Raw genomic sequence first — 27,488 nt, forward strand, 5'->3', positions numbered from 1 at the left:
TTTCAAAATTTTAATAAATTAATTAAAAATAAAAAGCTGAAATGTCTTGAGTGAATAAATATTCAACCCCTTTGCTATGGCACTCCAAATTGAGCTCAGGTGCATCCACAATGTCCTTTGATCATCCATGAGATGTCTCCACAGCTTGATTGGAGTCCACCTGTGGCTAATTTAATAGAATGGATGTGATTTAGAATGAAAAACATACCTTTCTATACGAGGTCCCACAGTTGTCAGTGCATGTCAAAACAGAAACTCCACCATAAAGTCCAAGGAACTGGCTCAAAACTCCAATATAAAATTGTGAGGAGGCATAGCTCTGTGGAAGGGTATAAAATAATTTCTAGAATGTTGAAAGTTCCCAAGAGCACAGTGAGCTCCATCTTTAAGAAATGGAAAGAATAAGAAACTATCCAGACTTCCTAGAGCTGGCCTTCTGACCAAACTGAGCAACCGGGCAAGAAGGACCTTGGGCAGGGAGGTGATTAAGAACCAAATGACCACTCTGACAGAACGACAGAGTTCCTTGGCTGAGATGGGAAAACAATATCTGCAACACTTCACAAATCCAGGCTATATGAGAAAGTGGCCAGACGGAAACCACTCCTGAGAAAAAGGCACATGACAGCACGCCTGGAGCTTGCAAAAAGGCATGTGAAACTCTTGAGTGCATGACGCAAAATATTCTGCGGTCTGATGAGACGAAATTTAACTCTTTGGCCTGAATGCATGGTGCTACATCTGGCGGAAACTGAGCACAGCTCATCACCCATCTAACACCACCCCTACCCTGAAGCATGGTGGTGGCAGCATCATGATATGGGGATGTTTTCCAGTGGCAGGGAATGGGAGACTTGCAAGGATAGAGAGAACAATAAATGGAGCCAAAATAGACAAATCCTTGAGGAGAACCTGCTTCAGAGTGCAAAAGACCTAAGACTGCGGCGAAGATTTACGTTCAACAGGACAATGATCCCAAGCATACAGCCAAAGCAACATTGGAATGGTTCAGAAAAAGAACATGAAAGTTCTTGAGTGGCCTAGCCAAAGCCCAGACTTGAATCCCATTGAGAATCTGTGGAAAGACTTGAAGATTGTTGTTCACCGACACTCCCCATCCAACTTGACAGAGATTGACCAAATCTGCAAGGAAGAATGGGAGAAAATCACCAAATGCAGATGTGCATTGCTGATACAGACATACCCAAGAAGACTCGAAGCTGTAATCATTGCCAAAGGCGCTTCTGCAAAGTATTGGCTCAGGGTGCAGAATACATATGTAAATTAGATATGTCTGTGTTTCATTTTCAATAAAGTTGTGAAAATTTCTAAAAACATGTTTTCACTTTGTCATTATGGGGTATTTTGTGTAGACCAGTGACAAAAAACATTCAATTTAATCCATTTTAAATTAAGGTTGTAACAACAAAATGTGACAAAAATCAAGCGGTGTGAATACTTTCTGAAGGCACTGCATATAGCATGATATTTCACAACATTGTGGACGGATTCGGACAAAACTTTGTGAACAGGTTAGGTGTGTGACAAGGACGAATTGATTTGATTTTGGTGAAATTCGATTCGATTCGATATAGATGATGCAAGCGATTTAGTTTTTGCCAGAACGTCAGTTTGGAATATTGGTTTAGCAAAGGCATAATGGGCCAAATGGTATTTACCTGTGCCTAATTTCCTTTAGAAAAAAATAATAATAAAATAAAATCAATGCCAAGACTCGGATTTAGCATATCAATTATAACTACTAAAACAACACATGGCTCACCTTCCAGACTCATTACTCACTTCCATTCATTCACGTTCATCTATTTTCCTGAGTGTGGAACCAACTTTCTCAATCTGTTCAATCCCATTCTTCCCTCGTGCTTCAAGACAGACATTACCACCATCACAGGCCACCCCCCATCTATAATCATGATGTTTTCTACCCAAGTGATGGAAAAACATAAGTGCCAGCTGACCCTCACCAAGTTTGCAGTTTTTCCTGAGCGCTTGTAGCAGTATCCATCTTGTTTATCCCTTGGATCCTCCTTTGCCCTCATTCTTCCCCATGTCCATCATCCCTCCAAGTCTCCTTCTATCTTGCCCTTCAACCCTGATGTTGGTGTGTCAACACACCACCCCTCTCTCCTCTCTTCTGTTCTTTTCGTTTTGTTATGGTGTGACTCGTTCTGTGTACTAGTTCCTCCACAAGCCTCGATTGTATACAAACAAGACATAACTTTTTATCAATGACACCATACAGTGGCCTACAAAGGTATTCACGCCCCTCCAAAGTTTTCACATTTTGATGCCACCTGAGCTTATTTCATATCAAACTTAATATCTAGAGTCTTCACAAACTACCCCAAAGTGATAACGCTCAAAAATGCAGATAAAATGTGAAAACGTTTGATTAACAGAGAAAATCAGATGATTCTCAGTTGCATATGTATTCAAACCCTTTGCCTAATCACCCAAAATCACTTCAGGAGCAAATTATGTTACAAGGTTACAAAATAAGTGTAATAGGTTTTACCTGTATTATCAGTGGTTAAACTTAAAATTAAGCTCCACCACTTTTCTAAGGAGTGCACATCTCGAAAGTCTTTGATAAAGTGTGGCAAAAGGGTCTGCTCCAAAAGCTTCAGTCATCTGGTGTATCTGAAGTGATGCATTCAATAATTTCGGCTTTCCTTGCAAATTGCAAGATGAGGATGGTACTTATTGGTACCATCAGACATAAAGATGAAGATGGTCAGACATAAAGTAGTGGAGAAGCACCTTTCAGGAGATGGTTAAAAGAAGATTTCAAAGTCACTCATTTTGAGTACGGTGAAGTCCATCATTAAGAAGTGGAAGACGTATCATACCACCCAGTCTCTACGCAGATCAGGTCGCCCATCCAAACTCAGCAGTGGGCAAGCAGGAAACTGGTTTGGGATGTCACTGTAAATCCAACAATGACTTTCAAAGATCGACAAGGCTCTATGTGCAAGATGGGGATCAGTGTTCATCAATCTTAAATATTCTGTTCCCTTCACAAAGCTGGGAACTTCTAGGAACAGGTGGCAAGAAAGATGCAATTACTGAAAAAGCCGAATCTAAAAGGTCAGATGAAGTTTGCGAAAAAACATCTTAATGATATTGCAAGCATGTGGAAAAAAACTTTTGTGGTCAGATGAGATAAAAATTAAAATTTTTGGTCTAAATTCAAAGCGCCACATTTGACACAAGCCCAACACTGCACATCACCCATTCGACACCATCCCTATTGTCAAGCATGGTGGTGGCATCACATTATGGGGCTGCTTTTCATCAGCAGGGACTGGCAAGCTTGTTGGGATAGAAGGGACAATGGACGGTGCAAAGTACAGGAGAATCATTGATGAAAACCTGTTTGAGTTGGCCATGAATCTGAAACTGGGTTGGAGATTCACATATCACCAAGAAAATGATCCGAAGCACAACACTATAGCCACACTGGACTGACTGAATAAGAAGAAAATAAATGTTCTTGAGTGGCCCAGTCAAAATCCTGACTTGAAACCACTTGAACATTTATGGTGAGACTTGAAGATTGCAGTTCATTGACAATCCCTATCAAACTTGGCAGAACTAGAGCAATTTTCAAGTGAAGAATGGGGAAAGATTTCACCATCTCACTGTGCAAAGCTGGTAGAGACAAACCCAAAAAGACTCGTAGCAGTCATTGCTGCAAAAGGTGCTTCCACCAAGTACTGACCGAAGGAGTTGAAAACTTTTACAACCTGTGAATTTTGATAGGTACATGCTTTTTGCAGGTCTTCTTCCTTACATTTAATCTTCTTCATATATATATATATATATATATATATGTATATATATATATATATATGTATATATATATGTATATATATATATATATATATATATATGTATATATATATATATATATATATATATGTATATATATATACAGTCAAAGCTCGTTACTATGCCACCCGTCGGGACCAAGCAAAAGTGGCATAGTAGCGAGAGTGGCATAGTAACGAGATTTTGTAAAAACGGCCTTATTTTCTCAAGTTACCCATCTGTAGTTAATCTTTAGACAAAATTTATTCTAGCAAGTAAAAGGCACAACTGTTGTATAAGCTAAGCGAACGGAGAACATACACACACTAACAGAGTTCACACACTAACATATGGCATGGCGAGAAATTCACGACACACAAAGCTTTCAAGAATCGTCAGCTGGCGCATCTTCTTTCGGCGGATCTCGTGCATCTCGTTGTCTAGCCGATCGCACGCTTGCATCACACCGGGCTTCCCGCTTCTCTGCTGCATGAACTTCCGGACGGTGCTCCAAGCGCGCTGGGCTTCCTCGAACGGAACGATTTCCTCCTCGACAGTTACCTCGTCATCTTCGCTTTCCACCGGCTCCTCACTGCACAGAATCTCCTCCGCAATCTCCTCCAGCGTGAAATATCCACCAGTCGCGAGGCGCTCGTCGGCTTCGAGAAAGTCAGACAGCTCGATCTCCTCGTTCTCGTGCATCTTTTCCTCGGCAGGCAGAGCTTCCCAGATGTCGGGCAGCTCCGCATCCTGTGGCTCAGTTTGGATCTCCTCTTCGATGAACTTGGCCTTCGCGAAACAGTTCCTGATCGTCGACTCTGCCGACCTGCTCCCAAGCACGCCGGGCGACGTGTAGAGCGTCGAGCAATGTGAACTTGAACTCCTTTCCCTCGTCTATGGCCTCAAGCTGGCGGCATAGCAGGAGCTTCTTGTAGTGGCGCTTGAGGTTCTCTATGATTCCCTGATCCATTGGTTGCGAATTGGCTGTCGTGTTGGGTGGGAAGAAGACCAGTTGGATGTTGTTCAGCTCGAGCTCGGGAGGGTGGCCAGAGAAGTTATCGAGACAGACCAGCACTCTGCATCCCTGCTGGCCGAGTCATCCGTCCCACGCACGCAACATCTCCTCGAAAAGCTCCGCCGTCATCCACGCTTTCGAGTTCGCCTTGTACTTGACCGGGATCTCTTTGTTCTTGAAGGCACGGGGTTTCTTGGAATTGCCAATCACCAGAAGAGGGAACTTCTCGCTGCCGCTCATGTTTGCCCCAACCAGAAGAGTGATCCTTTGCTTGCTTTTCTTTCCTCCAGTACACCGCTCTCCCCTGAAAGCCATGGTCTTGTTCGGAAGCAGCTGCCAGAAGAGTCCAGTCTCGTCCAGGTTGAAGACGTCGTCTGCGGAGAACTGCCCGAGTAAGGGCCGGAGAACCTGTTTTTTCCACTCAAGAAGGGATTGCGAATCCACCGCTCCAGCTTCGCCCTGCACTGTCTTGAACGTGATGCCGTGGCACTTCTTGAAATTGCCCAACCAACCGTCGCTCGCCATGAAGTCTGGGATGTGCATCAGCTCGGCCAGTTTCATCGCCTTCTCCTTGATCAGATCGCCGCTGACAGGCACATTCTGTCCTCTTGATTGCTTCAGCCACATGAGCACTCCCTCATCAAGCTTCGGGTCGTGAGCCTGCGTCAACTTCATGTGCTTCGATGGAAATCCAGCTTTGATTGCAGCCTCGATTGCATCCTTCTTGCTGAGAATGCCCTTCACGGTGGTTCTCTTAACTTCGACGCCCCATTTCTTGCTAATCTCCCCGGCCAACTTGGACTGATTCGGCTCCCTCTTCGCGGCATCGATGATCTCCTTCTTCTCCTTCAGCGTAAAGTCGGTTCGCTTGCGTTTCTGAGCTGACATTATGGGCTGAATTTGAAAAAAAATGATGTCACTGTTGTACGTGTGCCTGCGTGTCTGTGTGTGTGCTCGCGCTTTTTTGTGTCTCGTTGTGCGTGTTGTGATTGGCTTGTTGTGGCTGGCATCGGGGAGAAGAATCGCGTGTTTTGACACAGTCTGACTATGCGCGTATGTATTGAGTTATGTTGTGCGCAGCTGGACTGTAGTTCGTCGCTTCGCCTTTGGACATGAGTGTGATAATCGAGCACTGCACAATACAGACTTTTTCACGACTCGTGCCTTTTAACAGTCACACAGTAGTGGCATGGTAGCGAGAGTAGGGGGTGGCATAGTAAATTTATTTTGTATTGAATTTTGGCGGGACCGAGCAAAAGTGGTATAATAGCGAGAGTGGCATAGAAGCGAGGTGGCATAGTAACGAGCTTTGACTGTATATGTATATATATATATATATATATATATATATATATATATATATATATATATATATATATATATATATATATATATATATATATATATATATATATCTCTATCGAGTGCAGCCTGTGGCTGCTGGTTGCATCATTGGTTGAGACGCGGCTATGCCGCTGATGCAGTGTCCTCCTTACCAGTACACTGGTGCTCATTTTGCCAACCTCGGAAGGATGACACAGGCTGAGTCAACCTCCTGGTGTATTTAAATTCAGCGGCCGACGGGGCTTGAACTCGGGACCCGAGGATCCCAAGCCGCCACCCTAACCACTAAGCCAACACCAGGCTTTCCTTCAACGATAACAGTGTTTAGTTTGATCTCTTGAGTTATGAATAAAAACAAGTTCATTTTGAAAAATTGTTTCTACATTATGCATAATTCATCGAAATGTGGCATTATTGGTCAGGGGTGAACACTTTTGCAGGCCACTGTAAGTGTGCATTATTACACTGGACATTGATTCCAAAACATTCCACTGATGTCTGGTCACATAACAGCTGATTTAGTATGAAGCATACAGGCCTAATTTTGAAAGCAAACCTGATGAGGTAATCATGTTAGATGGTTAACACTTTCTCCAACACACCTTCGGACGAAATGACCTCTCCTTCGACCTTAACTTCCCTCCACATGTCCCTGTTCTCCTCATCTGTAGCATCTTGCCACAGAGCTTCTTTTTGATTCCAATGGCCTTCACCACCTGTTTGAATAGATAAAACGGGTTGGAGAATGGAGATCATTGCAGACTTTACGAGATGCCATGACAAATTAAAGAGTGGAAACCAGATGTTTGCTTCAAATACAAACACAGGGTTCACCCCAGGCCTGATGGCATATTGGTGGCAGGATACGTGAACATTGCACGCCGATACGCTTCATTTAAAACTGATATGCCTTCATACCTCAACAATGTCCAATGCACTTAATTAATGGGTTTTGTCATCAATTCATTTCAGAAAATTGTGTTGGAGCACTGACTTCATATACCGACTGGCTGTTCCCTCTGAATCTTACTTTTCACTCACAGTACATAATCATTTTTTGTGAATCTTGTTTTCCCTCCTGTGTTTATAAGCAGCTCAAACATTATTAGCGAACTGCAACCAATCCAACAAAGGGCTGCAATCGTTAACTGCACAGCCTCATGAGCGTGATAGAAAATAAATTTCTTTACTCTTGGGCAAATGGACAAAAGGGAAAGGAGAAACAGCAAACAAATACAAGGAACTATGATATCGGAGGCCTTACTTTATTTCACTGGAGAGAGCTAGGGTGGGGCCAGCAACAAGGACATCAGCAACAGGGAGCGGCCAAAGGGGTGTGGCTTCATGCATATGTACATATCTACATACTGTAGTTGAGTTACATTTGTATTCAGCATCCCTTTCGCCTTAATTATATATTTTCACACTCACTTAGTCTGTGGTGCTATGGACTCGGCAATGTTGTTATCTTCATTTATATTAACTAGTACGGGCCCGTAGGGGCGGGCCCGTAGGCGCGTGCCTGTAGGTGAGTGCCAGTATGTGCAGCCCTCTCTCGCCCCCTCTCTCTCGCCCCCCCACTCTTGCCCCCCCACTCTCGCCCCCCACGTCTCGCCCTTCCTCTCGACCCCACTCTCATCCCCCCCTCTACCATCCCCCTCTCTCACAGATATTGGTCGACAGATAAATGGCCGTAACTTGGGAACCACTGGTCCGATTAATATCAAACCTCGAAAAGGTACATCCGCGGGTCCCCAGCAATATTCCTGGCAAGTTTCAATCAGATCGGACCGTCAATCGTGCAAATAAATAAATAAATAAATAAATAAACATTCATTGTGACGTCATTCGTGACGTCATAGCACCGTGTCTTGTCATTGGTCGACAGATAAATGGCCGTAACTTGGGAATCGCTCGTCCGATTGACATCAAACCTCGAAAAGGCACATCTGCGGGGACCCGGCAATATTCCTGGCATTTTCAACCAGATCTGACCGGCAGTCGTCGAGAAACGGCGGTCGCAGACAAACAGACAGACAGACAAACAGATGGGCACACACACGGACGGACACACACACGGACGGACACACACACACACACACACACACACACACACACACACACACTGCTGGAATTATATAGATATCATTTTGTCATAACATTAATATTATGACGCCATTATCATCGGACAGAATTGGTGAAAATAAATGTTACTTCTGGCAGGTGTGTGGACCAGCAACTCTAGCCTATACACCCACCCATGTGTAAATACACATGAATACATCCAATTTTATCCAAATTTCCCTTAAGCGAGTATTAAACGATGCCAGCGACCATTAGGAATGAGGTTATGCATCAAATAAAGGGTGTCGGGGGCTATATCGCAGGTCACACTTGAAGCTATGGCCGGGAGAAATCACACATGAGGCCCCAGTATAAGATAAAAGTTATAAGGGATATTTTCACAAAAGCGGGTCAGGTAACGGTAAAGAACAAACTCAAAAAATCAACTTTCTTTGATATTCTCGAAATAGTGCTTCAACCCCTTACAAGGCCTAGAAAAATGTTCAAATGATGTCAGCAATGCAGGATCACCATAAGGCCTCTGCACTGACTGGGCAATATATGCTTGATAAACATTCTCGGACAGTCTTTACCGTTAACTGACCCGCTTTTGTGAAAATGTCCCATAAACAATCCATAAACAGTCCACATTTAATCTGATGGCCAGAAAAATCGGACAGGCAATGGGATGCATCATTCAAGTGTAAAGACTCATTCAAGCACCTTTATTAGACTTTTATTTATTGTTATTTAACAAAAAAACAAACAAACAAACAAACAAAAAATCCTTCTGTACGCCGGTCTTAAGCTTAGTTTGCCAGTCACCGTCTCCAATTCAAATTGAAGAGACATAATTACTGTTTTATGAAAAATGTGTTTTCGAGTTTTTTACCCTCAAAAATAGACCATAGTGAACACACAGTCATGTCAAAAGATTGACTTTTAAAACCCTACTTAAACTGTCTTCATGAAGCGGGACAAATGAATACACAAATACACAGATAAACATCTATGCTGAAGATACAAAAGACAGTGCGTATCTGATACACACTCTGCTTTGTATCTACAGCATAAGCCAATATATATATATATATATATATATATATATATATATATATATATATATATATATATATATATATATATATATATATATATATATATATACAGTCATGCGCCGCTTAACGACGTTCCGGGCAACGACGGATCGCATATACGACGGATCTGCCAGCTCTGAAAAAAAGAAAAAGAAAAAAATTAATTAATTAATTTTAAAAAATGGAGCTGAAAATACCTATCAACGAGTGATGTAGCCGACGTAGCACTGCAAGTCGTATAAAAATAGCACATACAAATATGTACACTGTACAGTACATAATACTTCATAATGATAATAAACAACGATGTTACTGGTTTATGTATTTACTACACTGTACTTTTTATCATTATTTTAGAGTGTACTCTTTCTACTTATAAAAAAAAAAAGTTTACTGTAAAACAGCATGCCGTGTCACGCAGCATTGTTCTACTGTACATCTCGTGTTTACCGCGTCTCTTGATTGCATCATTTTTCCGAGTGCTTAATTTAATCTCGTGTTGTTTTGTTCATCATGGACCTTAAGCGGACAAAATCCACTGCTGATATTGCCAGTAAGAGGCCACGCCGAGTGATTGACATGGAAACAAAATTACAAGTGATTAAGGACAACGAAGGTGGAACATCAGTGATGGTTATTGCTCGCCAGTCAGCCATGTCCCATTCCACCATCGCTGCGATCTTGAAGAACAAGAACAAGGTGACGGAAGCTGTGAAAGGATCTGCTTCATTGAAAGCAACGAGACTAACAAAAATTCGAGAAGGACCTATATCAGATATGGAGAAACTTCTAATGACCTGGATTGAAGACCAGACACAGAAGCATATCCCTCTCAGCACCATGACGATCATGGCCAAAGCAAAAGGTTTGTTTGCGATGTTGAAAGAAAAGGCTGGACCCGACTATGATGTTGAATTTACTGCTAGCTCTGGGTGGTTTAAACGATTCAAGAATCGTTATTCATTACATGATGTGAAAGTGAGTGGTGAGTCTGCGAGTGCTGATATGAAGGCTGCCGAATAATTTTTGGAAACTCTAGATAAGCTGATTGTGGAGGAAAATTACTTGCCAGAGCAAATCTTCAATATGGATGAAACCTCCCTATTCTGGAAGCGGATGCCTGAAAGGACTTTTATCCATAAGGAGGCCAAGTCAATGCCAGGTTTCAAGGCTTTTAAGGACAGGATATCAGTCTTGCTTGGGGGCAATGTTGCAGGCTACAAATTGAAACCCTTTGTGATCTGACACAGTAAGAACCCCAAGGCCTTCAAGCATATCAACAAGCATACACTGCCAGTGTACTACAGGAGCAATAAGAAGTCATGGATGACCCAGATCCTCTTCCAAGATGCCTTCCTGAATTGCTATGTCAGCTAAATGGAGAAGTACTGTTTGGAGAATAACATGCCTTTCAAGATTTTGCTTATTATTGATAATGCTCCTGGACATCCTCCTTTTATTGGTGATCTTCATGCCAATATCAAAGTGGTGTTTCTCCCTCCAAACACCACCTCTTTGATTCAACCAATGGATCAAGGAGTTATGGCAGCTTTTAAGACATACTACCTGAGGAGGACCTTTGCCCAGGCTATTGCTGCAACTGAGGAAGACGCTGAGAAGACACTGATGCAATTCTGGAAGGATTACAACATCTATGACTGCATTAAGAACCTTGCTTGGGCTTGGGGTGATGTCACCAAGGAGTGTATGAATGGTGTCTGGAAGAAGACACTGAAGAGGTTCGTCCATGACTTCAAAGCATTTGCCAAGGATGAGGAGGTTGCAAATATCAACAAGGTTGTTGTTGAGATGGCAAACATCTTTAACCTGGGTGTGGATGAGGATGACATTGCGGAGCTCCGAGAGGTGGTTCCTGAGGAATTGACTCATGAGGCGTTGGAACTGGAACAGAAACGCATAGCTGAAGAAGAGGAAAGAGAAAAGGAAACTGCAGGAGAAGAAAAAGAAGAAGAACCCCAAAGAAAATTCACAGTGGGGAATTTAGCAGAAGGTTTTGCAGACCTCAACAAGCTCCTTAAAAAGTTTGAAAACATGGACCCCAACACCGAAAGGTTTTCATTAATAGAGAGAAATGTTCATGGTGCATTATCTGCTTACAAGCAAATCTATGATGAAAAAAGAAACAAACCAAGCAAATCACCATGGACATATTTCTGAAAAGAGTGACACCTCCTCAAGAAGAGCCTCAGGCAGGTCTTTCAGCACATATTCCAGAAGAAGGCACTGTTATCATCGGAGATGACAGCTCCCTGCAAGTTATTGCCCCTGAAGACCCTCCAGTGGGACAAGATGTGGAGGTGTAAGACAGTGATATTGATGATCCTGACACTGTATAGGTCTTGGCTAATGTGTGTGTTTGTGTCTTAGTTTTTAATAAAAAAGTTTTAAAAGTTAAAAAATGAAAATAAAAATTTGTACAGCTGTACAATGTGCTTGTGTTTTTGGGTTATGGTTATTACAAGAAGAAAGAAAACTATATTTTAATACATTTAGTGTGGCCTTAGTTTACAGTGTTTATATAATCTACAGTGGTATACAGTAATGTCCTCGGCTTTCACATCCACTCAGCACTCACTGACCCACCCAGAACAACTTCCAGTCCTGCAAGCGCCATTCATGGTAAGTGCCCTATACAGGTTTACCATTAAAAAAAAAACTTTTATACCTTTTCTATGTTTAGAAACACAAATAATTACCATTGTGTTACAATTGCCTGCAATATTCAGTACAGTAACATGCTGTACAGGTTTGTAGCCGAGGAGCATAAGGCTATACCATATAGCCTCGGTGTCTAGGTTTGTCAGTACGATGTTCAAAAACGAAAACGAAAAAAAAAAATGTTCGCACAACGACGACGTCGCTTAACGATGCGTTTCTCAGAACGTAACCCCGTCGTTAAGTGGTGCATGACTATATATACATATATATATATATATATATATATATATATATATATATATATATATATATATATATATATATATATATATATATATATATATATATATATATATATATATTCTGGTCGCGCCCGCCGGCGTGCGATCGGCCGCGTAACTCCAATCGTAACCGCGTCGCCCACCGGACGGACAATTCAGTCGTGACCCTCCTAGAACTACCACCAGGAACCAGTCACGGGTGGGGGTTTAACCTCACCACAGCCCAGTCCGCATTCTACCCACGCGAAATAGGGTGAATCGCCGAATGTCGATATCCCTAAGTATCCGCGCGGGTAACCTACCGAGGGGCTGCACCACGCCGCAGGTCGGACTGGGACACAAACCGATTGAGCGGCCCGTTCCGTTCTAAAGTGATAACCGAGCGGTGTTATCGCCGACCTCGACGGATCCGATTCTCTTTACCGGGCGTTCAAAACCCACGAGTCATTCCACGATGCAAGATGGCTTTCAAAAGGGAAATAGGACACGACGAACGGGATACATTGCACACAAGGACATTTATTCACTAAGCACGTATTACACACAACACAAGCAAGGCAGTAATGCAATGTACAGGCAAGAAATAAAAAACAAAAGCAATACAACCGAATATAAGCAAGGGTGTATTTACAGCACAGTTACTTAACAGGTTCTACTTACAGGGACACGGCGCAACAGCAGTCATACAAAACAAAAGAAATGGAAAGTCCTCCTCACAGGCAAGGGGGTAGACGGGGTCCGGAGACCTTTATGGTCCCGGCTCACAAAAGGCCCACGAGACTGTGCAGGTTACCTGCACCCTCGAGGTGTCTCGGTGGGCAGGTCGCGACGTCTGCTCCCCACGGCAGCTAGCGTGGCCGCGCCTGACTCCGGGCCTTGCGATGATGGCGGTAAGCTCTCTCCGGCGCTCCTCGCCAGACGCGCAGGTTCACACCACACAGCCGGCAGAGCTGCGCCTCCCGTCTGTGTCCCTGATGCGTCGCCCGGACTCGCCACGGGCCCGCGCCTTTGCCAACAGGTCGCTCAACAGGACCACCGGGAGACAGTGGAAGAAATAAGCGCCAAGACGAGAGGGATGGAGAGGGAGCACGACCCGATGTCCACGAGAGAGAGAACTCGACCTCGACCACCAAGAGCGAGCGCTCGACGCCTACGTCCACTCAGAGAGCGAACTCGACCTCGACCACTGAGAGAGAGAGAGAGAACTCGACCTCGACCACCAAGAGAGAGAGAGAACTCGACCTCGACCACCAAGAGAGAGAGAACTCAACCTCGACCACCAAGAGAGAGAGAGAACTCGACCTCGACCACCAAGAGAGAGAGAACTCGACCTCGACCACCAAGAGAGAGAGAACTCAACCTCGACCACCAAGAGAGAGAGAACTCGACCTCGACCACCAAGAGAGAGAGAACTCGCGTGCGATCCGCCTTACATCACGCGGGGCTCCGCCCTTCGCTCCTCCCCGTTTTCGGCTACGCCTCCCTTCGAGAAGCTTCCCGAAAAGGGGCGTTCCCTCACTCCGACCGCCTCACGCCGTGCATCCACCAATCGGCAGCGAGCTGCCCTGCCCCCTTCTCTTCACACCAAGCGTGGGGAAAATAGGCGGGAAAAACCTCACAGGCTCCGCAAGAGCTTTTGTTCTGCCAATCCTGCCCGCGTTCTCGGACGGTTCCCGACGCGGAAACCGTCGCAGCGTGGACCGTGGAGAATGGCGTTCGGAATCGGGGGTAGTGGTGAAGATGGTGGTGGTTGTTGTGAGGGAAATTGTAGCGTGGTTGGCGTTGTGACGTACTTGGTGGCGGTTGTTGGTTGCGTGTGGGTTTGTTGCGTGCTTGGCACCGGTTGTTGTTTGCGTGTAGGTTTGTTGCGTGCTTGGCGTTGCGGCGTACTTGGTGGCGGTTATTGTTTGCGTGTTGGTTCAAAATAATGATAGGTCAAGAAAAACGGCTATCTCAAAGAGTCGCAGCCCAGTGAACATGAATAAATCCCATTAAACAACGGTGGGGAAATCTAACTGAACAAAGGACCCTTTATGGTGTTCTGCGAATTTCCACAGCCATAACAATATATATATATATATATATATATATATATATATATATATATATATATATATATATATATACATATATATATATATATATATAGATATATATATATATATATATATATATATATATATATATATATATATATATATATATATATATATATATATATATATATATACATATATATATATATATATATATATATATATATATATATATATATATATATATATATATATGTATATATGCATGCCTGGTGTTGGAGCAGTGGTTAGGGCAGCGGCTTGGGATCCAAAAGGTCCTGAGTTCAAGCCCCGTTGGGCCACTGAATTAATACACCAGGGGGTTGACTCAGCCTGTCATCCTTCCGAGGTCGGCGAAATGAGTACCAGTATACAAGGGTCGGTGTATACCCCGGTTAAAATAGGTGTACCATATCCCTGTGTCGTAAGAGGTGACCAGGGTTGCGTCAGGAAGGGCATCCGGCATAAAACATGTGCCAAATCACTATGCGGATCATACGGATGATCCGCTGTGGCGACCCCTATCGGGAGCAGCCGAAGGAAGAAGATATATATATATATATATATATATATATATATATATATATATATATATATATATATATATATATATATATATATATATATATATATATATAACACAGTGTGTATTTGCTAAAATATTGGTTCCAATGAAAAGAAATGCAAGTGAATCTGAAATGCCAACTCGTTAAAATATACACAGGTAGCCATTTCATCTGTGATGTATACATTTAAAATGGTATGAGAGAGATATAGCAGTATGTTTATTTTATTAAACATATTAATCTGTCTTTCAAGGAAGAATAAAATGCTTAAAAGAAATGGAAGTGAAGCAATAATTAAAGATGGTTCCTTGTAGAATATGAACACAAGAAAAATAATATTTTAAAGAAGCACAAATTCCTCTAGTTATGCTGAGGCTGACAGAGCGGATCATACTACCCACGACAGCCCCCCTACAGGGTAGGTCATGATGCAGTGTCATTGGTCAGGACCTCCAGTTTGTCGAGGCATTAAGCTACTATTGAGTAGATAATAACCCCAAATTAGCTCATTCGCATGTTCAATAAATCCCTTTGCCCATTATTTTTCACAAAGTTTCAGACCACTTCGTAAACTCGGGGGCTGACTGCTCATGTGTCTGCCATGGAGCACATCTTCAATTGAAAAACAAAATTCTGTGGAACACCTTGGAGAAGTCTTTCATTCGAAATTCAAAATAAAATTTCCTTGTGCCATTAAACTTTGCTGCAAGACTAAAGCAGCCAATTGGAAAATACTAATCCAAGGAACTGCGCAACATAGACCTTTCCCATAATCACTGCAAATGTACTGGTTGACCCGTATGTGCCATTACCGTCCACGTCTGCCTCGACATTTCCATCTTCGTTGTTCCGAGTTGGTTCCAAGGAATCACCCAGAGAACGGTCAGTCAGATCAGGGTCGTAGCTTAATGGGATACCTGCAAAATCAGTGGGAGCGTTTCGCAATGATGCACGTACAGTGAAGCAAACGCCATAGGTCTAAAACGAAACTTCCCCAAGACAAAATTTAATAAAACAAAAAACATTGCTGCATGTCACTCACGAATGATGCGATTAAAATACAAGAATGTTTTTGAAATAGAAAAGGAAATCAGTCCCAAAAAAAACAAAAAAAAACACTATGTTGGAGCAAGATAGTGCAGAGGTACTGCCAGCTAAAGTACAGGTAGTGGGCAAAAAAAGGAAACACCAATGTAAAGTCACTTCACAGGAAGCCGGGCCACCACGTGCGGCCAATATGGCCTGTATGTGCCGTGGCATAGAGTTCCACCAGCATCTGGAATTCTGCAGGAGGGATGCGGCACCATTCTTCCACGAGAAAGTCAATCGACTCCCACCTGTTTGATGGAGGTGGAAGACGCTGTCTCAGGCTTCGTCCCAGAATATCTCATAAATGCTCGACTGGGTTCATATCTGCTGACTGAAATGGCCATGACATATGGATAACATCAGTGTCATGCTCATCAAACCATTGGGCGACCACACGAGCTCTGTGGGCGGACGAATTGGGTGCCTCCACTTGCAGCCCCACGAGCCATAATTATAGGCAACCAGGACTGTGCAGCATTTTTACACATGACCCGAAGCTACCTGGGATGTTATTTGCTGAATTAACACATGGGCCACACCTGTGTGGAAGCTGTTGCTTGGTATCCCTAATTACCCAGGCGTTTCCATTTTTTTGTCCACTACCTGTATGTCACATACACAATGGCCAGGCCAGTTGGTTTAGCAACAAATTGCCTTCACTACACAAACTTTATGTAATACCATCGTACCAAAATACTTTCGAAGAGTAGTAATCAGGAAAGCAGTTGGGAGAGGGTGAACTAACTGCTCACAAGTCTGCCAATCAAAAGCAAATGTTGGTGCCAAATGTCAGGCCCAAGTTTTTGTTATCACAACAAATTTCAATTGGTTGGCTTTCTATAACTTTTACAACAAATATTGGATAAAACATTTTACTGCAATTCGATGCCAGTTGACCTGTCTGAAATAAACTTTTGTTTTGTACGAAAGGCAGCACTCGCTCGTATCCCTCACGAGTTATTTTTAACACATGCCGCAGCCACAGGCCGGCGAGGGTATGCGATAGTCCCCATCTGTGGGATTGTCGGCAGAATAACTGGATAAGAGCAGCGAGAATTGCCAAATTTGGCACAGAGCTTCATATTTTGAATTGGACATGCTCATCTTTGAGCTCACAAGGAACGAGAACAGCACTCGGTAGAGCGCATACCTCCACCAGGCTGAACAGTTTACACTTGGTATCCCACTGACAGGACAGATCTGAATCCGGGCCTGATCCAAAATATAATCAGCTTGTTCTTGTCACCAAACCAACTCATCCACCAATTTTTGTCAACTCGTGCACAACTTTTTGAGATACCATGCTGTATATCGTTTTTGGCCCCATCTCTCAATACTGAAGAACAACTTTAAAATAAATTTTAAAAAAATTCTCGGATCCAGATCTTCACCAAAATTGAATCAATATGTCCTTGGTACACACCCAACTTGTCAACCAAGTTTCCTCCAAATCCGTCAACTTTTTGAGATATCCGAGATATCAGAGAGAGAGAGAGAGAGAGAGAGAGAGAGAGAGAGAGAGAGAGAGAGAGAGAGAGAGAGAGAGAGAGAGAGAGAGAGAGAGAGAGAGAGAGAGAGAGGTGAAAACATAACCTCCGTCCACCTGTGGTGGCAGAGGTAAAATATATATAATGAAATTTAGTACAGGACATTTACTCACACCACAGCCACATGATAGTCCAGGTTAGTGCTCTCTGGAGAGGTATTACACCAAGAGAAAACAATGGCACGAGTCATCGCCTCCATTGAGTGTGTTCTAGTTTGTACTTTTATGACCAGTGCTCATGCTGGTGGCGGTGTTGTGGTCTATATGAGAAGCTCCCACCACCAATCTCAAAGGAATATCTGAGGATCAGTGTCCCTCGACTAGCAATGTCTAGTTTTTTTTTTTTTGTCTTCCCAACTCTGATGTGACTCTGTATCATACTCAGTCAACTAAATCCAGCTACCTTCTATCACCCCCCCCGAATCCCAATTATCTCCTCTTAATCTGTGATGACTTCCACTGTAACCATTCCAGCTGGCTTGGAATTGATGCTCACAACACTATTCATGGTATTGCAGCTTTAAAGCAGTTTGTAACAGTTCTGCCCTCACCAAATCTATTGGATTCCCAAGTCGCAATATGCCAATCGTTTGCATAATCACGTCCAACCTTTCCTGTTCTTCCTCTGCTCCTCAGATCATGCAACCTTAAAAGTGAAGGTCTCCCTTGTGGTCAAACAAACTACTCTGTCTCGGTCTCACTGCCTCACATACGTTCAGACCTTTACTCCTCCAGCTAACCTGTCCAACATCTCATCCCTGGTACAAAGATTCATGCAGTCAGGCAAATGCAAGCAGCTTGCTTTCTCCTCCTGGTAGGTCAATCGTAACAATGGGAACCTGCAATCTATCTTCAAAGCTCTATTGTGTTGCCACGCACAGATGCACCACAATTCTGCATCAGGGCACCTGAGGTCCATGCTTACAGGTCTTTCACACAACACAAACTTGGTGGCAGATGTAATATTCCAATCTGATCCTTTGTCTTTGAAAAAAATAAAAATAACCTGATGCCAAGGCTGACTGCCTCAACCTTGTCTTTTTGAAGAAAAAGTCAAGATCTCTAATTCCTCTCTTATTATACAATTCCAACATCACACTGAAAACATCCAACGCAAACTTCCCTTCAAACAGGATGCAAACTTCCCTTCAAAGAATGTGGAGAAATTCTGGGCAGATGGATCAGTACCCTCATACTTCAACACTCTTCAACAGTCTTTTGTACTCCTTCACGTGCCATTTATAGAGGGCCACCTGCTGGCAGCATGAAAAACTACCAGGCTAATATATTTCTGTGCTCAACCTCTGAGAGAGCTAAGAAATACACAGGTCCTGGGCCTCACTATCAGTAATAAAATGTCTTGGGCAATTTTTCTCCAAGCTTGTCTCCAAAGTCGCTTGGAAACCTCAGCAGGGTCAAGTCCTTCCTCCGAGCACAACAGTGCACGAAGCCTTTATCCAGAGCGTCATGGAATATAGCTGGACACTGTGAACTCTTGCTGTTGCTTACAATGGTATCCAGCCCACACCCATTGAGGCCCTGAAATCACAGACTGTCATTGGATTATTATCAGGTCAGAAAGCTGAGTCTGTCTCTTCTTCTTGTACACTAGACGAGGTTGGTAGCCCTGGATATATATTTTTTTAAACGGGAAATTCTGGTCTTGCTCCTCTGCTCTTCTCAGCTCCCTGCCCATCAAGGTTGCAAGTTTTTTGCCAAAAATCCTTTCCTTGTTACCCTTCCAAAGTTTCATACCCCTTTTTCTTGTTGATGGAACTATCTCCCTTTGCCTGTTGTTGCAAGTTCTTTCCTACAGGATTTTGAACCTATGCCCACATCAATGCCTCTCGCATTTCCACTCACGAGCTTTACTACACCTGCTGAGACATGATTCTCACAATTTTCCTAAAATTTTCCCTTGTGCTACATTGCATTGGTTTGTTGTTGTGACACACTATTTTCCTTTTGCTCCATTTTGTCTGTTGATCCATGACCCACTGGTGTTTTGCTCTTCTCTGAGCTGCAATATCTTTTTTTAAAATGAAAGAAAAAAAAAAGTTTAAAGCAGTCCGTACACCATGTACGTCATCAGCAAGTGCAAACTACAATATAATGCATCATTTTAATCACGCCAGAGTGAAAATAACTGCACTAATAAAAAAAGAGGAAAAACCAAACTCGATTTCCCATGTTGTTATTCCTTCATCCCCTATCCCTTCTCCTTTTCAATATTCCCACACTGAATCTTCACCCAATAAAGCGTTTCTTCCTTTAAAAGGTCTTACTAATATAAAGTAAAATAAAAATGCTTCAAAAAATGTCTTAAAACGCCCCACTCCCCTTACTACTTAACTCTGTGAGAAGCAACCCATTCATTCTTCTTATTGATCAAAATCTCTTCCTCTTCTTTTTTTTTCACAAGGATTCTTTCCGAAACCCTTCTCACTCCTCAGCACGTAGTTCATCCAGGCCCATCTCATACCTACAGCTCCATTTTCCTCCATGTCTTCAATGGAAAACATCATCTTGAGAAGTCCACTTTGCAGAGGTGATGTGCACATGACAATCAATTTCACTGAACGTCCATTCATGGTGTTAACCCCTCCACATCAGTATCCAATACACACACACACACACACACACACACACACACACACACACACACACACACACACACACACACACACACACACACACACACACACACACACACACACACACACACACACACACACACACACACACACACACACACACACACACACACACACACACACACACATCCATTGGGACCATACTTTGTGCAGAGTGTTGATGCTGCTGAAGCAGTCTCATGGGCAATTGGGAATGATCCTGCATGGGGAGCTACTCCGACACAGGATACTCAAATGGCTCAATCATCCCAGCAAGCTGATACTCACTTTACCGACCTCAGGATGACAGGCTGAGTCAATCCCACCTGGTATAAATTCAATGACTGAGCAGGATTTGAACTCAGGACCCAAGCAACCCAAGCCCACCATCCATCCATCCATTGGGACCATACTCTGTGCAGAGCATTGGTGCTGCCAAAGCAGTCTCCTGGGCTATTGGACACAATCCTGGACGGGTCGCCACTCCGACACAGGATACCAGCATGCTGGCACTCATTTTGTCGACCTCAGAAGGATGACAGGCAGAATCAACCCCACCTGGTATCAATTCAACAGCCGAGCGGGATTTAAACTCAGGATCCAAGGATCCCAAGCCCACCACCTTAACCATTAAGCCAACACCAGGCATATCACCCCCCCCCCCAAACCCCACAACCATCATCCGATTCCGCCTTGTCCCATCTCCTCTCAACTTCCCTGCCACCCCTTTCCCTCACGGTTTCTCCACCACACCTCCCATCTTCAACCCCACCCCACAACAATGACCAACTTTTAACCACTCCCCCAAACTGTCTTTTCCTCATATGTGGTGATATCCATTGTCACCATGCAAATTGGCTGTATGTTAGTACCTCCCTCAGCATCCATGGCACTTCAGCAAAGGACTTCTGTGGCTCATTGGGACTCACTAAAATCCGTAAACTTTCCCACCGGATTCCCATCAACGGCAAATCCTCCCTTCGGGATTTAGTTAAGAACAACCTCCCCAACAATGTCTCGTGCTCGTATTGTTCCTATGCTCCAATCGGTTCATTTGATCAAGTGCTTGTGAAGGTCAACATCTGTCTAGACATTCTCAGAGAGCAGCATCAGCGGCAGCAAGCCTGGCATTTCACTCAGGCAAACTGGCAGGGACTGAAAGCAGCCATCACTCTTCAGGACTGGTCTACTACAACTACCGCCTTTGATATTAACTAAGCCTGGGAATTCTTCCACAGAAACCTGTTCTCCCTCATACACATCCCATCGCATTTCCAGTTTTCAAACCCATCCTCCCACCCAAGGTACACTGAATCCCGTGGTGAGGCAGTTGCCTTGAAACAACTTACATTCTCCTTCTGGAAGGCAAATCCAACCAATGACAACCTCAAATCATTCCACAAAGCCTGCAACAAATGTGTGCCATTCTCAAACGCCAGAAAACAACATCTGTCTGACCTCAACATTGAACCTTCAAAATTTATTCCCTCTGCTAAAACTTGGTGGCGCCTTGTTACCTCCGCCACCAAATGTGGACGGAGGTTATGTTTTCACCAATGTTAGTCTGTCTGTCTGTTTCTGAGCAGGATATCTCATAAAGTTATGGACCGATTCAGATGAAACTTGGTGGACAGGTTGGGTGTGTGACAAAGACAAAATTATTCGATGTTGGTGAAGATCTGGATCCAGATCGTGTAATTTTAAATGATTCTTCACCATTGAGAGATATGGTCAACAATGATATATGGCACAACATTTTAAAACGTGACAGGTGAAGACAAAACTTGGCGAATAAGTTGGGTAAGTGACAACAAAAAGCTGATTAGATTTTGGTGAAGGTCCGGATGCAGAACTGGCCTTTCAGTGCTATATAAAACGGAAAGTGTTCAGCCTAGCAGAGGTATGCGTTCTACCGAGTGCCGTTCTCGTTAAGTCTGTCTCTGAAATATGCCACTTCTCCATCCCTTCCCCTACTTCAATTGGCACCACAGCACACTCCATTCTTGAGAAGGCAGAATGCCTTGATTCCGTGTTTGTTTCCAAATCTTGTGCCCACAACCCCTTGCTTTCTTTACCCACACAACCCAGTCACACCCAACAGCTCTTCGACTCTGTTTTTTTGCACCTGAGAAGGTGAAGAAGTTTCTCGCAACCCTCAACTCTGATTCTGCAACTGGACCAGATGGGATCAGCTCACATGTCCTAAAAGCCTGCTCTGCTGCTCTTGCATTTCCAAGATCTGCCCTTTTCACCCCATCGTTTGTCCTCGGTTATATTCCATCTGTTTTGAAGTCAGCCAACATCACTGCATTACAAAAAAAAATGTGCAAAAACTGATCCCCTTAACTCGAGCCCAATTACCTTACTTCCAATCAACAACAAGGACATTGAATCCATGATCGCAGTGGACACAGAATCACGCCTTTCTCGAACAACCTCATCTCTGATCATAAATTTTATTTCAGACCAGGTCACTCCAACTTGGTCAAGCTGCTTGTACTCTCCCAATAATGAATGTTGGCCATCAATGTCAGACATGAGATCGGAGCTGTCTCACGAGACATCTTGAGCTTTTGATGCAGTCTGGCATTCCACCTTGCTCTCCAAAATCTCCGACTCCAGCATCCAAGGCCAACTCCACGATTGGGTTACTGACTTCTTCCACTCTTGTAGCCAACGCATGGCTCTCAACGGAATCCTTTTATCTCTTCTCCCTGTCAAGGCTGGAGTACCACATGACAGTATTCTGGACCCAATCCTTTTTCTGATCTTCATCAATGATCTCTCTGACTCTGCAAAATTCTCTTTATCTCTGTTCTGATGACTCCACCCTCTGCCGTGACATTCCTCATCTTTCAGATAGACAAGCAGCAGCCTCTTTCCTCTCTTCAGAACTTGACAAAATCACAAGCTGGTCAAGCACTTCTAATATATCTTTGAATCCTGACATATCTCACACACTCTCACACATATTAACAACCCTCTCGAAGAAGTTCAGTCACTCACACTCTTCAGTCGCACTCTCAGCAATGATCTTCCTTGGGCAAACCACATTTTAACGTTGGCCTCCAAAAGCCAGTTGCTGCCCTGGAATCCTCCGTCGCGCAAAGTCCTTCTTTGGCAAACCTGAACCCTTATCCACGTACAAGGCATTCACCCACAAGTTGATGGAACACTGCTCTCCCCTCTAGGCTGGCGACCCTGCCTCACACATTGCTCAGCTCACTGCCGTAGAAACCAAGACTTTCAAGATAATTTGAATCTCCAACGATGAAGCTGAGTCTATGGGTCTATCACTTTACCATCACAGACAGGTCTTCTTCCGCCTCCTTTCTGGTCTTGCACCCTCTACTCTCTCCTTGCTTTGTTCCGCTCAGGTATCTGCAGGGCGCCCGTAATCCTACAGCAAACCTTTCGTGTGAAACTGCAAAAATCCAGGGGGGTCACTGCTCACCTCCACTCACTTTTTCCTCTTCTTTCCCAACTGTGGAATGAACTTCCACATTCTCTTCAATCTCATTCATCCCCCAAGTCTTCAAGGCAGCTGTTCACCACAATATCAGATTATCCCCCATCCAAAACCATGATCTTTTCTACCCGCATTAACCCCACCCCCCCCCCACCCATGTATCTCCACACCAAATTTCCAGTTTTACCTTCCTGAGAGTTTGCTTCTGTATACGTCTTATTCACCTCCTGCATTCTCCAGTGCCCCTCATCTTTATTGTCCTCTCTTTAGTCCCTCACAATTCCCCCTTCTCTTTCTGCTGTTCCTCTTGTTCTGTTGTGTCCTGATCCATTCTGTGTTCTTGCTTTTCCACGAGCATTGACTCTGTGTAAAAAAAAAATATGAAAATAAAAATCAAAAATTTGCTCATTTTCTAGACAAAGTACCACTCACTTGTATCAGCGTTGTCCTCTTCCACTTCAGTGGTGCCAGAGTAGAGACAAGTGAATCTCTGTGCAGAATGAAAGAGCTCTTGGCTCAGCCCATTGAGAGTGCTGATAATGGCGTCCAATAAACTGCTGAAAGTGGCATGTGGTGGAACGGCATTCTGGCAATCACAGAAATGGTTGGTGCCACTGCCATTGCTATTACCTGGTATGCCCTTCAGGGGAAATCCTTCGAGAATTTGTCTCAGCACAGCATAAAAGGCAAAGGGTAGACGCTCTTTGGCCACAGAGAGGAGCTCGTAGCGAACTTGGGGTGGGCGTGCACATGCCAACAGGGCACTGTAGTCTCCAATTCCCAGCTCTGACTCCATGATCCGTGCCATGCGGGGATTCATTCCACGAGCTGTGAGCCATGCTGCGAAGTCTCGATATGGATCAAGCACAAGCTGCCCAGCCATGCTGCCTCACGTCAAGTCCTATAGCAGCACAAAAATAAGATACACTGGGCACGAAACACCAAGATATAAAATGCTTGCAAACATTGCTCGATCTGTCAACAAAAGCTGAGTGCAGGAAGGCTGCAAATATTGCTGAAAATACGCAGAATTTAACCTTCATCTCTGCATCCTCCTCAAATTTGCACAGGAGGGACATTCATTAGGTTCTACAAATGAGGGACTCACCATCATCTAAAACACACCAAAGTACTAATATTTTTTAAGACATGTACCCTGTACTTCCTCTGGGATTTTTTTTTTTAAAAACATGGAGCCAAAACAATAGCCAAATTGAATAATACACCCGAGCGGGTTTGACAGTCAGCTCGGATTCAAAACTTGATGTAACCGAGTGTTAATCAACCTTAGCGACTATGAAAAGTGAAAACAGAATTTAAATTGAACTTAAAATAACTGCGCGAAGCCGTGTTGAGGTCAGCGGACCTCGTGTTTCCCAATAAACAGGGCCAGACGACAGAGGTAACGAGAAACTAGTTTCTCGAATTAAATCTTCTTAATAATCCCGATGAAACCCATTGTGCATTATAGCCGTCTGATGCTTCCTTATAGGCCATTCGACCAATAGGTCATTTTGCACTTGATGACCCTGTAACCTTGACCCCGAGGCGAAAATGCGAAAAAGGGCTCAGACGATCTGTAGAGAGCAACTAGTATTATCATCGTGCCAAGTTAGAACTCAATCGGCCGAGACGTCCAGGAGGAGATAGAAAAATAAAAATTGTGGACGGACGGACAGATGGACGGATCTGAGGACATCGAACGTTTATATTAGGACAGCTCGCTGACCTAATAATGAGGATTTGTTAAAAATTTAATGACAAAAGTTCAACCGGTTGTATTCATCTATCTCACGTTCTTTGACATTGGTGTTCGAACACGCATAAGAGTTTGAAATTCAATGTTCGGCGTTCTAATTACGGACAAATTTCTTGCTAAATTGAACACCACCAATGATTTTAACCTTTCAGCAAAAAATACTCTTTCTTCAATAGAAGCATGAATTGAAAAAATAATCTCCACATTTAATAAATTGAATAAACTAAGATGATGTAAAAATCACATGATCACTTTTCGTAAATTTAATGATTAATAATCCCATTTAAATGATTAAAATAATCTACAACAAAATCGACTCCACATTTCGGAAAAATCTGGATTAGGCGGTCTCTCGTACAAAATATCATCAATTTCATTGTCTTCATGGGCTTAAGCACAGTGATGAAAAATGACGTCATACCAAATGCATACATATAATTATTTGTTTGTTTAAAACAAAGTTTGTTTATCATCAAGGTGGTTCACTGCAATCAACAGGGCACTATAAAAACAAACAAACAGCTAGTTAAATCTTGTACGTACTTTTGTGTACGCGATATTTCAAAAACCGTTGAACGTTTCGATTTCATATTGCAGATATCTATCCCTCGTGACATTATCTCAACCTGATTAGATCACGGCTGTGATTGGTTGGATCACGTTGCCATGGAGACCATCTCAGTAATTTGGCTTGCGTTAACGATATTTCAAAAACCGTTGAACGGTTCGCGTCGGTATTGCAGATATCCATTCATCACGCCACCCAAAAGGCGGTGGAACTGGAGTGTAAGCTGCTTGTTGTTTCTTTAATTTTGGTATGCCTTCAACGATTGTGATCATGGAAGTTGTGTTCACAGAAGTTTCTGACAGCCCCACGTACAATGGGCATTGCAATCACGTGACGAAGACTTCCACGAAAGTAGTGGCGTATCGGAAGTTTGAAGACAGTTTGCCCACTCGACATTTTACTTCAAGTTTCGTCACCAACACTGCAAGGGGAATCGAGGTCACCATCGATCTGCACAAGGCGTTGGTAATACACAAGATCACGTGGAACAGAATAAGTAGAAACGTTGGTATATAGAAGAAGACAAGTGTGAGACGTTGAATCAAGCTGCCAGCCCCATTCGACCTTCCTTCAAATCTACTTATATATGCAGTATGACCGTTTTTACAGCCATTTTTCCCTGCTGTGCAGGGGTTTGGCTTTTTCTTGAGGCAATGTTTTATGGCCGGATGCCCTTCCTGACGCCAACCCTGGTCGCCTCTTACGACACACAGGGATATGGTACACCTATTCTAACCGGGGCATACACCGGGACCAGTACACTGGCACTCATTTCGCCGACCTCGGAAGGATGATAGGCTGAGTCAACCCCCTGGTGTTAATTCAGCAGCCAACGGGGCTTGAACTCAGGACCCTGGGATCCCAAGCCGCCACCCTAACCACTAAGCCAACACCAGGCTTATATATGCAGTTTATATATATATATATATATATATATATATATATATATATGTATTTATCAATATGTATGTATATATATATATATATATATGTATGTGTATATATATATATATATATATATATATATATATATATACACATACATACATATAGATATATACATATATATATATATATATATACATACATATAGATATATACATATATATATATATATACATACATATAGATATATACATATATATATATATATATATACATACATATAGATATATACATATATATACATACATATAGATATATACATATATATATCTCTCTCTCTCTCTCTCTCTCTCTCTCTCTCTCTCTCTCTCTCTCTCTCTCTCTCTCTCTCTCTCTCTCTCTCTCTCTCTCTCTCTCTCTCTCTCTCTCTCTCTCTCTCTCTCTCTCTCTCTCTCTCTCTCTCTCTCTCTCTCTCTCTCTCTCTCTCTCTCTCTCTCTCTCTCTCTCTCTCTCTCTGTCTCTCTCTCTCTCTCTGTCTCTGTCTCTGTCTCTCTCTCTGTCTGTCTCTCTCTCTCTCTCTCTCTCTA

At 43.2% G+C, this 27,488-nt stretch overlaps 1 protein-coding gene across 5 annotated transcripts in view; it reads right to left on the reverse strand.

Moving 5' to 3' along the window:
- Nucleotides 1–27,488, reverse strand: part of LOC147032233 (uncharacterized) — a 95,557-nt gene that overhangs the window by 67,547 nt on the left and 522 nt on the right. For 4 of the 5 annotated variants that reach the window (XM_085869659.1, XM_085869655.1, XM_085869656.1 and 1 more), the window contains exons 2-4: nucleotides 24,122–24,590; nucleotides 15,765–15,869; nucleotides 6,793–6,906 (exon numbers count right to left, since the gene is read on the reverse strand). In XM_085869659.1, coding sequence (XP_085725785.1) covers nucleotides 6,793–6,906; nucleotides 15,765–15,869; nucleotides 24,122–24,572 — 670 coding nt within the window. In that variant the 5' untranslated portion in view covers nucleotides 24,573–24,590. Of the gene's footprint in view, nucleotides 1–6,792; nucleotides 6,907–15,764; nucleotides 15,870–24,121; nucleotides 24,591–26,328; nucleotides 26,779–27,488 lie in introns of those variants that run through there. The other variant, XM_085869657.1, reaches the window with a different exon arrangement.

The sequence above is a fragment of the Eptatretus burgeri genome, chromosome 2, assembly GCF_056783735.1.
Source record: "Eptatretus burgeri isolate ZD-2024b chromosome 2, Ebu_testis_v1, whole genome shotgun sequence".
Lineage (NCBI taxonomy): Eukaryota > Metazoa > Chordata > Myxini > Myxiniformes > Myxinidae > Eptatretus > Eptatretus burgeri.